Source organism: Mixophyes fleayi, chromosome 1 (genome assembly GCF_038048845.1).
Source record: "Mixophyes fleayi isolate aMixFle1 chromosome 1, aMixFle1.hap1, whole genome shotgun sequence".
In the NCBI taxonomy this organism is placed as follows: Eukaryota; Metazoa; Chordata; class Amphibia; order Anura; family Limnodynastidae; genus Mixophyes; species Mixophyes fleayi.
The window spans coordinates 74465937-74478535 of NC_134402.1; the positions used below are offsets into that span (position 1 = coordinate 74465937).

General features: G+C 40.6%; 1 protein-coding gene across 1 annotated transcript in view; it reads right to left on the reverse strand.

Annotated features, from left to right (window-relative positions):
- TLR3 (toll like receptor 3) overlaps nt 1-10591 on the reverse strand; it is a 33832-nt gene extending 23241 nt beyond the window's left edge. The window contains exons 1-3 of the mRNA XM_075196766.1: nt 10458-10591; nt 1877-2327; nt 1582-1776 (exon numbers count right to left, since the gene is read on the reverse strand). Coding sequence (XP_075052867.1) covers nt 1582-1776; nt 1877-2320 — 639 coding nt within the window. The 5' untranslated portion in view covers nt 2321-2327; nt 10458-10591. The remainder of the gene's footprint in view (nt 1-1581; nt 1777-1876; nt 2328-10457) is intronic.
- Nucleotides 10592-12599: the final 2008 nt, after the last annotated feature.

Genomic DNA, 12599 nt, shown 5'->3' on the forward strand with positions numbered 1-12599 from the left:
ACATTATGAATATGTACCACTCAGATATGTATTATAAAATGATAGTTTGATGTAGTGTCCCCACCAGAAACATTATAAAGTCCTTGGTCGGCCACATTGTCCTCTATAGAGCAGAAAATATATATCATCTGGAGGGTGCTATAAAACCTTATCTGATCTGCTGATGGTATCTGAAGTTCCTCTGGCTGGATACTTAATAAAATATATACCAAACCCCACTATGTGGAAAGTCACAGACACCTTAGATGACAATAAGCTTCTCCAAATATAAACATTTCACAGGTCTCCAAGTAGATTCAACATAGTTAACCCCTGGTTTATTGGCACATATGACTGTCACGGGATAGAAACAACTACTATCTTGGGGGAGTGAACATTTATATAGTTATATTTTATGTTCTTAACTCTTGATTAAGCCATAATGATGATACCCTAAAACTGCATCATAGAAGCACAGCTGCTTTATTAATCCCTGAAATTGAGGTGGACACAGGTCCTTCTTCTTAACCCCACTCTTACTCTTGCAAACTACTGTCATGGGAGGAAAAGGATTGGTGAAAATAAATACTTATGTATAAATACATGAGAGCAGTGGCTGGCCGGCAAATTTTAGCCCTGGAGGCAAAACTCAGCTCAGCAGCCTATTAGGAACATTTTAAAGGAAAAAAAATGCAGATAGCCCAGCCCAAGGTAGCCCCAGGGCCGTCTTTCCCATTGAGCACAATGGGCAGGTGCCTGAGGCCCTGCAGCCCAGGGGGCCCGTCGGAGGCAGAAAAAAAACAAAAACCTGAAGAAAAAGAAGAAAATACTTACCTTGCGGTCAGCTGGCGATCCGGCTCCCTCCCTGGTCTCCTCCTCCGTCGCGCTCGCAGTGCATGTCGGGCGTGACGTCATCACGCCCGCCCGACATCCATTGCGGAGCTGCAGGGTACATATATATAATATTTTATTTTTTTTAATATATATGTATATAAAGGGGCCCCGGTGCACTGCTTTGGCCGGGGGCCCAAAATGTTGATAAGATGGCCCTGGGTAGCCCACTGTGTGACTGGCCTGGGGGGCAGATGCCCCCCTGCCCTTGCATGAGAACCGATCAGCTGCCTTTTGATAAATGAGCATAGGGAGGATCCAGATATTTCCAGGATGTCCCGCAAGGCTCAGGGATCCACGCTACTTATCTGAACGTGGAAGCAGTTGCTCATATGCAGTCAATGCTACATATTGCCGAAATTCTTCGTCCTCCTAGAAACTGACACTTACCTCTGCACCCACTAACAGGCTGCAGCTACAGCACTAAGGGGTATATTTACTAAACGGCAGGTTTGAAAAAGTGGAGATGTTGCCTATAGCAACCAATCAGATTCTAGTTACCATTTATTTAGTACATTCTACAAAATGACAGCTAGAATCTGTTTGGTTTTTACAGGCAACATCTCCACTTTCTCAAACCCGCAGTTTAGTAAATATACCCCTAATTCTCTCATACCAGGTCAGGTTCATATTGGCTAGTCCTTTATAAACCTATGTTTAGTAATCTATAATCACCTATAATACTATAACATATTAAAAAAAACTTCTCACCAATTTCACAGGGTTGTATGAAAGATCAAGTTTCTGAACAGTGTTGTTCTGGCCAAGAAATGTTAGAGCCTCCTTCTTTAGTTCCATGATCATATTATGAGAAAATAGAAGTTCAGCAAGATTTGATAATTGTTCCTTGTCTCCTAGAGCAGTAGATGTCATTTTATTGTGAGACACATCAAGAATTTGCAAACTCTGTGAATTAAAAATAAAATTAAAAATAAGATTGACTGAAAATCAGACAAGCAATCTTCACAAGGTGGGTGGAAAATTTTGCAACTATACTATATATTACCTCTAGATTTTCAAACGGATTCCCAATAATTTCCCTCATTCCATTTGAATTCAAGGACAGCTCAACAAGGTTTTTGCAGGAAAGGAAGGCGCTTTCAGGGATCTTGACAAACTCATTATGCTGTAGGTTTAATATTTTCAGCAATGGTAATTTTTCACATAATGCGGTTTCAAGAATGTGTAGCGTGTTATAACCAACATCAAGGTGTTCAAGTTTGTCATATCTTGAGAGATTGGCTGCAGGCAGTTGCTTCAGTCGATTGTGGGAGAGGTCTAGCACTTTAATGCTGGCTGGGAGATCAGTTGGGATTACAGACAATTCCTTGTGACTGCAGTCAGCTTTATCTAGTGTGATCTTACAGCGGTTTTCAGCCATGACAGACAGCACACCTAGTGCATATACAGAACATAGCATATGTGCTGGGGAGAGATATGTGGTTTTCATTTTATCTCTGTAATAAATAGAAAAGGATTTACAAAAATGTCAGTAAAACAATATACATTCACTAACACACAGTTTCAAAGAAAAGAGCAAACATTGGTGTAAATGAGGCAAAATTTATAAATAAGACTTATTGGGGGTATTCAATTGTTCGGAAATCCCGCTGCGTAAAAACTACTTAGCTGGATTTCAGCTCGCGGCTCAGGGAACTGCGAGCTGAAATCCAGCGAGAAAATTACCGTAATAACGGTAATAGTGCGCGGACCACAAGATTTTCGGCGTTTCCGCCGACAATTGAATATCCCCCATAAGGCACCAGTGAATGCCACGCTGCGGCAGTTTATGGTTATATGTACACCCATTTCTGAAGCACAGGAATTATCACATTTATATTTGTGATTATAAGGCAGAAGTTAATTTAAATGATATTGAAACAGAAAAACTATAGTTTTCTTTATCTCCAATATCACATAATATTACAGAAGTGAAATATTGTTTCCATCTGATGACTGAATACGGATACTTTGATTGTAAAGAAATGCATCAAAGTATTTAATCTTTCAAACTTAAAGCTGCATTACCAACTAAGTTAGAATAGTTCAATTTTTATGGATGTTTTGTATGGTTGGTACATCTGGAGGTAAATGTATTAACCTCCGGTTTCTTCAACTCCCGCGAGTTCGCTTTACTAGGCAGCGCCGCTTTAAATTTAAGCGCCGAAGACGCCGAACTCGCGGGAGTTGAAGAAACCAGAGGTTAATACATTTACCCCCTGGTCTGTGTCCCATAGACCATATCAGGTTTAAAAAGGAGGGAGATAGTGTAAAGTGGTAAGAATGTGGTAATACAAAATATTTAAAAACAAAAATAGAACATTCCCATTAAAAGAAACTGCAACCAGTCTCTCCCCAGCATCAAATGACTCATAGAACATAGAACAATAGCTTACACTCAATTGACACAGTCAATGTTAATTAAATGTAAAACATCTCATGTTCTGTCAAAGTATGAGAACTTTTCCACATATATTTGTGAATGCTATTAATAGCTTCATAACATAAGGTAAATTGGAGCTGATTCAGAGTTGCAAGATTTGCCTGGGTGCAGTGTTTGCAGATGAAAAACAAAAGCATACCTGTACTGGAATAGAATTTTACCCCGCAATAAATTACTGTTTCATAAATGTAATATATAATAATATAGATTGACTGCTGCATTTGCTGTTTGATTGATTCAGATGTCATGATAAAAACATATTTAAAAAGAAAGAGGCGCAGAGTGATAGGCTAATGCTGGTGAGTATCCAGGCTTTAGAGGGACTGCACACACGACCTCAAGCTTACAACACACACAAAGAGATATGTGCCAGTGAAGTGTTATAACTGTCATAAAGAGGGACACATAATGAAACACTGTAGAGAGAGAAGATCTGGGATACCTAGAGGGGAATCACATAGATACCCACAAAAAAGACACACACAAGGTTTAGAAAGTTCACAACAGTTACCAGCACACAAATGCTTTGCGGGAGAGTGATAGCCAGCGCTAGGGATCAGGTCATAACTGAGGTTAACTGAGAGTCTTAGGGGCATATTTAAGAAAGCACGATAGTGCTTTTAACGGGTCATTAAGGTGCCTCCTGTCCTCCGCAAATTTATTAAGGGTGCATCGCAGCAGATATCATGGATATCTGCTGCTTTGCATTCCTCTTCGTTTTTGGGAGCAGTCACCATTCAACAGAATGGTGACTGCTCCTGGCCGCAATCTAACAAGTCCCGAAAAAACATTTTTTTGGGAACTTGTCATGTTAATGTACGCCAGCTGAAGCTGAATCATCGGAATGGAAGAAATCTAATGCTGTCAGCTCTGCTCCGAAGAGCAGAGCTGGACAGCGCATCTGTGGAGGGATCACATGATCCCTCCCTGTCACTCAGCGCGCTCTCTCTGCAGAGACAGAGAGGGGATCTGTGTGCGCATGTCCAGTTCTTGGAACTGGACATGCGCAATTGAAGAATGAAAAGAACGAGAAGACCTGGAGGCAGCGCTTCCGAAGAGGGGGGTAAGTATGATTTTTTACATCGCAGAAACAGCAGTTTTTCGGAATTGCTGTTTCTGTGCAGGGCTGTACATAAATGTGAGAAATAGTTCAATCCTTATCATTGCGATAAGGATTGAAAACTACTTTTCACTTTATGTGAATATTGATAAATGTGCCCCTTAGTGAAGAACCTACAATGACAGTTGATAAAGCTGATACAAAACAAACCTTTCTTGTAGATACAGGGGCGGCCAGGTCAGTGATAAATTCTGCTTTAAATCTACAGGTCACTAACAAATCTGTTCCAGCAATGGGAGTAACGGGGAGAGTGTTACATTACCCTTTGACTAAACCCGCAGAGGTTACTATCGGGCCTTTGCACACCAAGCACTCATTTCTCTTGGCTGCAGCAGCTCCTACTAACTGACTGGGCAGGGATTTGTTGTGCAAAATGGGATGTGTTATTTACTGTAACCCTGATGGTGTATTCCTAGACATACCAGGGAAGGTTGCACGAGGTACAGGACATATTGAACACCCCACAAAGGTTAATGTTACACTCTGCCATTCTAGAACAAAGTCCATCTCAGGTAAAGGAAATGTTACTTCAAATACCGGGTTTCCTTTGGACCAAAGATGGATAGGACACTGGATTGATGGCAAATGTAGCTCCTGTAATGGTAAATCTGAAAAGTGGCAGGCAAGCCCCAAAAATTCCACAGTACCCATTAAAACCGGAGGTGGAACTAGGGGTGTATCCTGTTATTGAAAGGCTGCTGCAACAAGGGATCTTAATTCGTACATCCAGCACAGCCAATAGTCCCATTTTCCCAGTGAAGAAGAGTGGGGGGAGGGGCTATATATAAGTCCAGGACTTAAGGGGAGTTAACAAAGTTGTTGAGAGCCAATTCCCCGTAGTGCACAATCCAGCTGTCATCATCATGCAGATTCCACCGTCTGCCAGTCATTTTGCTGTCATTGATCTGTGTTCTGCCTTTTTCTCGGTCCCTCTTCACCCTGACTGTCAATATCTTTTTGCATTCTCCTACAGGGGGGTGCAATATACATGGACAAGACTTCCCCAAGGGTTCATTAACAGCCCTAGTATTTTCTCTCAAGCCTTACATGACTGCTTGCAATCCTTCCAACCAAGCAATGGGTCTGTTCTAATTCAATATGTGGACGATTTGTTGTAGTGCTCTGATTCGTTTATGTCATATTTACATGATACTAAATTGTTGTTGCTTCATGTTTCACAAACAGGGCACAAGGTTGCAAAGGACAAGTTACAGCCATGTCAGACTAATGTTAAATACTTGGGACACTGTCTCACCCAGGAGTAAAAGACACTTGACAACAGACAGAATCCAGGCAATACAACAAATGACTCTGCCACAGAACCAACAGCAAATTGGTACCTTCTTGGGAATGTGTGAATATTGTAGATCCTGGATCCCAGGTTTTTCTATTGTGGCGTTACCAATGCAGGAGTTAGTCTCATCCTCAAAACCTGAGCGTGTTACACACACAGAGGAGTCAGAGCAGGCATTCTTTAACCTTAAAGATAGTCTGACTAGAGCACCTGCCTTGGGAATACTCGACTATGAAAAGCCCTTTGAGTTATACTGTACGGAAGCTGATGGCTGTGCAGCAGGTGTCCTAACACAAAAACATGGTGACGCTAGCAGACCGGTAGCATTCTACAGTGCACAATTAGACACTGTGGCAAGATCACTCCCAAGGTGTTTAAGAAGTGTAGCAGCAACTGCTCTTCTGGTAAGTAAGAGCGAGGATGTAGTATTAGGACATGATACAACTGTCTATACACCTCATGCGGTATATGCCCTGTTGAATTCAGCCCAAACCAGACATGTCTCTTCAGCTAGTTTCACAAAGTGGGAACTAGCTCTGATGGCACCTGCAAACATCACCATCAAACGGTGCAATACTTTAAATCCAGCTACATACCTACCATATGTTCATTGAGATGCACAAAGGGTGGAAGGAGAACAGACTCTGATTGGGGAAGAGTTTTGCTGGTATACTGTTACACATGTTTGTATGGAATATCTGAACCAGACTTTTACTGCGAGACCAGACATACATGACATACCCTTAGAAAATGTAGATTTTGCGTTTTACACGGACGGGAGTTGTCATAGACAGACTGAGACGGGAGAACTATGCACCGTTATGCTATTGTAGACAATCAGGATGTTGTAGAAGCTGAACCCCTTGGCCCACCTCACTAAGCCCAAGTGGCAGAACTAGTAGCACTAAGGAAAGTGTGTGAGTTGGCAGAGGGTAAGTCAGCTAATATAAACACTGACTCTAGGTACACCTTCGGTGTAGTACATGATTTTGAGGCCCTTTGGTGTCTTAGGAACTTTACTACAGCAGCAGGCACACTAGTAGCTCACTCACATCACATAGGACTCTTGACAGCAATACAGTTACCCAAGGCATCGCATATGGAGGTAGAAAGGAAGGAAAACATGTCTTTTAGGGGCACTCATTGAGTGCCCCTAAAAGACATGTTTTCCTTCCTTTCTACCTCCATATGCGACTACTAGTTTCACATGTGTAGGGTGCACCAACCCAGCCAAATTGATAACATATATAAGTAGTAATAGACTGGGTATATGATTACCTGGTGCGTCGGTATATTTTTCTTCTAAGTTACCCAAGGCAGTAGCCATCATAAAATGCAAAGCCCACACATACGAGGAAGACCCGGTGTCAGTGGGCAATAGAAGGGCGGATGAAGCTGCCAAATGGGAGGCAGGGTTACCTGTTACTCTATCCACCGACAAAATAATGTTTTTTCAGACAATAGACACTCAGAAATTGATTGAAATGCAAGATTTCTCGGGGAACTCTAAATTTTAGCTGTATTCAGGACCTAGCTAAATTGATAGACAATATCACCAATATGTATGATGACACTTTCAGGTATACTGGTAAGGTGCTACAGGCTTATAAAAAGGAGTAGTTGCAACATAAACTGGTGTTGAATTACCACACGTCTATTACTGGTGTATATTGTGTGACTTTGGCCACCCAATTTGGTGTCAAATGTTGCACGTACATCACTAGTAATTCTAACGACCCCAAGGAAGTTACATACCAGAAAATGGATGAAATTCTGCTACTAAAATGGGAGTTTCAGAAGAACCATAATTCTTCATTGTATGAGGTTGCAGAAAAGGTGGCAGGATGGTTCTCATGGTTGAATCCTGCAAAGTGGTTCTTTGGTGTAGGAGAGTGGGTACAGGAAATGGTTGCTAGTATAGGTAAGCTCATTATTCTTATACTTGGTGTCATCTTAGTAATTGGCTTATGTGTCAGATGTGTTCCTATTGTGTGGAAGTGTGGAAAACGGTCTACTGAGGAAAACACTGAAAGACAATGGTAATGGTGGTGAGGATACAGGTATCATGGTCAATGAAGAACTGCTGTATAATCCTGAAATCAAAAGCATAATTAGGTGATGGTTTTGTGCACTATCAAAGGGTGGAGCTGTCGAAGTCAAATAATTCAATATGGTCCTTTCAAATTAATATCTATCAATCTGATTGTCTATGTCTGAAATTATGCAAATAGCACGCTACGGCGTGGAGGAGCGTAATTAATCACAACACGTGTGAACACTTATACACACATTTACACAAACACATACACTTGTAATTAGTTCATATTAAAAATAGTTGCAACACATAGTTATTTATAAGGAAACGTAGCAGAGTTTATAATTAAATATTATAAAGTTATATACACTTTATTGAGCTCTAAGCTTCAGGTTACAGGAAACACATATTGTTTGGTATTATTCTAATTCCCTATTTATTTGCAGATGTATGGTTCTATCGGCTAAGATATCACTCCTTGCGTATGCAAGTTATGGATTATAGGTGATCAGAATTGTATTGTGTGTAATGTAAATAGACCAGTTTGAAATAAATTTCGGCGGGATGATTAGTATGCATCTGTTGGAGAGCTGACCCCTACCCTTGGAGGGCATCGTTTGAACTGGCCAGTGACCTGCATTACACTGGACCATCCTGACGCCTGAACCTATGGAAACATGCTAAATCATCTGTATTGTTTTCACTGTATCACTGACACTAGCTCTGGGGCCAGCAGACACTCTTCTCAACCACAGACTTCAGGACTGAATGACTGCATGCTGGATCCAGGGCGCCTGCGTATGTAATCGGCTGTACTTATATTATTAAATTGTTACTCTGCTTCTTTTTCCTATTAAATCGCATTGTGCTTTGGAACCACACTATTTGAAGTGGACAATCACGTACATAACAGTGGGTATAAGAGGAACAATTCATGTAGATAAAACATAGGGGTAAATGTATGAACCTCCGGATTCTTCAACTCCGGCGAGTTCAGCGTCTTCAGCGCTTAAATTTAAAGCGGCGCTGCCTTGTAAAGGGAAGTCTCCCTTTACAAGGCAGCGCCGCTTTAACTTTAAGCGCTGAAGACGCTGAACTCGCCGGAGTTGAAGAATCCGGAGGTTCATAAATTTACCCCATAGAGTATAGTGAATTAATTCCAAGGAGACATTAGTAATGAACAACAGAAAGTGAATTAATCAGTATGGACTGAGAGGTATAAAAGCAATAATTAACAGGCAGCAAGCATTTCAAAGTAGAAGAATATCACAATGTAACTAATTTAAGGGGTATATTTATCAAGGCACTGCGATATGGAAGATTTCCTATCGCTGCCTGTAGAAAATCTTCTATCGTCCAAATGATCAATAAAAGGTTGCTATGGCAGCAGAGCAATATTCCCTGGCAGTGGTAAGATGCATATTATCACCTGCCAGGTCAATGCAGGGACCCTCTGTGCATGTGTGAACCGACCTGCCTGAACCCTGGACTTCCAGTTCCATAAATAAAGTTTGCACAGGGAGGATTCGCTGGAGGCCACCGGTGAAGGCAATCACAGAGATACCCGCTGAGCGCCTTCACCGACCCAGGGGCTGTTCTAAATAGGAAGAAGTCCTAATTTAGACTTTTATCCCCTTGATAAATAGAGCCCTTATTGTTAAATGTAGAAAACACCTAATGACTGGTAAAGATATACAACTTTGTGATTTAACGTTGATAGGGTTGCAACTGTGCAATTACTTGAATTCACTGTGAGACATCACATATTTAATACTTTTTGCTGGGAATATATAAGTTGATATGTGATTATGAGCAATATATAAATAAAGGAATATTAAGATAATCCCCCACCCTATTTATCACAGTGAGCTGCTACTAAATCTGAGAAAAATTTGGTTAAAAATAAGATTAACACCTTCAGGTGAAAGCAATATGTCAGAATATTATATATATATAAATAAATACATATGATAAAACTAAACAAATATATAGCAAGTTATTTCTTGAATATGTGATTATAAACAACGTAATTAATACTTTTTAAGACCCTTGTCTCAGTTTTCTCTTTTTTTTCACAAACACATTTACTATATTTTAAGTCATTTGTTTTCTAGTATATTTATATAGTAATTTATACAACGGATTGTAGATGCCATATTTCATGAATAATAAAATATAGGACTTTTGCCTCCATTAGGAATGCCCTTTTCTCTTCTTTAGTGCAGTTTGCAGCTGAGCAAACCATGTTGCACTACAGAGGGTGTAAATGAGAACATTATTTGCATGCAGTGTAACTACTGAATGGTCTTGCATATTGCACCCACATACTATCCAGATCTATTTTTACCCTCATTATTTTCCAAATCATATAACTGCCTGGAAAAAAGAAGCCATATTAAGTTACCACTGTTGCTACCAGGCCACAGAGCAGTCACATGGACTGCATTCCTTCTGAACTGCTTATAAGCATACAATAAATGCATTATCCACAAATGATTAATATACCACTCCTGTTATTATTGCACTGTGCATAGAGAGCCCTTCTTATTCCGAGGTCAATTCTGTTGCAAGACAAACAGAGTTCTGTCTGCATATCAAATGTTATACACAAAGATATCTGGAGAGAAACAAGTTTACACATATCTACAGTAGCTGATTAATACATTTATAGCATTACATTATTGTAGAAACTTACAGATCCCGTTCATGAGTAGAAGAAGTCTGTGCAAAGTGTGCAGAAGCAATATAAAAGAAAGACCAACAGTAAACCAAGCTTGTTTATATATTGTAGGTAGAGCCGGCTGTGCTCTCTTGCTGGAGTCTGCAGCACTCCCTCAGCTAAGGGAGTGGTTATATATTGTACACTAGCTGCATATGAGACTGCTTTCAGTTCCAGCTCTGTGGTTACAGTCGTAATGCTTTGAAACATGGAAAAAAAAAATCACTCTTACTTTCCTCTTTTTATTCTGACACACAATACTGTATGAAAAAAATATTATTATAATTGCATACACCTTATCTATTTTTTGTGAATTTTAGGCCTTGTATACACAGGGGTTAGTTTTACACATTCAGCAAGCATTCTTAAAGCCTAAACGTCATTTAAAGCTGCTAGTTGGAAAAATGATGTAAGGGAATGGACATTTACCCATACTCACATCACTGCACAGGCTCTTGCTTCCTATTTCAAGGACAAAATTGATAAGATCAGGCTTGAAATGGTATCATCTCCCTTGACAGGCAATCAATTCAGTCTTAATTCCTTTGTAGCCCCCTCGGACACTCTCTCTTCATTTGATCCCACAAATAAAGAGGAAGTTTCTACTCTCTTCTCATATTCCTACTCTACCTCCTGTTCTCTTGATCCCATTCCCTCACAAATTGGTATGTCCCTGTCTCCTGTTCTCATTCCCCCTCTAACTAAAATCTGTAATCTCTCTCTTTCTACTGGTATTTTTCCATCACTATTCAAGCATGCAGTGATTACTCCCATTTTAAAGAAACAAAATTCTGACCCTAACTCTCTTGTAAATTACCGCCCCATCTCCCAGCTCCCATGCCCCTCCAAGCTTCTCGAGAGAATTGCCTACACTCGCCTCACACACTTTCTTACAGCAAACAACCTGTTGGATCCTCTTCAGTCAGGTTTTCGCTCTCAACACTCCACAGAGACTGCACTGAACAAGGTTGTCAATGATTTGATCAAAGCAAAAAATAATAACCATTACTCTCTTCTAATTCTCCTGGATCTCTCTGCTGCATTTGACACTGTTGACCACTCTCTCCTCATACAAACGCTACAATCCCTATGTCTTGAAGGCACTGTCCTATGCTGGTTCTCATCCTACCTATCTAATCGCTCTTTTAGTGTTAATTTCTCTGGATCCACCTCTGCTCCGCTTCCTTTATCAGTTGGAGTACCACAAGGCTCAGTCCTAGGTCATTGCTATTCTCTATCTACACCACTTCTCTTGGAAAACTAATAAGCTCCTTTGGATTTCAGTATCATCTCTATGCATATGATACACAAATTTATCTATCCTCTCCTGATCTTTCACCATCTGTGTTGTCTCGCGTTACTGACTGTCTTTCTGCCATTTCATCTTGGATGTCTTCTCGCCAACTCAAACGCAATCTTTCAAAAACTGAATTAATAATATTGCCACCCAAAAACAGAAGCTTCCTGCCTGACATTTCAATTTCTGTTGATAACATGACCATAAATCCCACCCCGCAAGCTCATTGCCTAGGTGTAATCCTTGATTCACAACTGTCATTTATCCCCCACATCAACTCTATATCTAAATCATGTTTCATACACCTAAAGAACATTTCCAGAATACGCACATATCTGACACAAGACACCGCAAAAACATTAATTCATGCACTCCTCATCTCCCGCATCGACTATTGCAATTCCCTCCTTACTGGTCTTCCTAAAGTCAGACTTGAACCGCTACAATCTATTTTGCATGCAGCGGCTAGATTGATTTTCCTTACTAACCGTTTTTCCTCTGCTGAGCCACTCTGTCAGTCTCTACATTGGCTGCCTGTATTTCAACGAATCCAATATAAAATTCTTCTACTAACATACAAGGCCATCAACAAAATTGCACCGACATACATTTCCTCACTGGTCTCGAAATATCTCCCCACTCGACACCTCCGTTCTGCACAAGATCTACATCTCTCCTCCACTCTCATCACATCCTCCCATTCTTGGTTACAGGATTTTTTCCGGGCTGCACCCACGTTGTGGAATTCCCTCCCTCGCACAGTAAGACTTTCCTCTAGTCTTCAAACCTTCAAGCGTTCACTGAAAACCCACCTCTTCAGA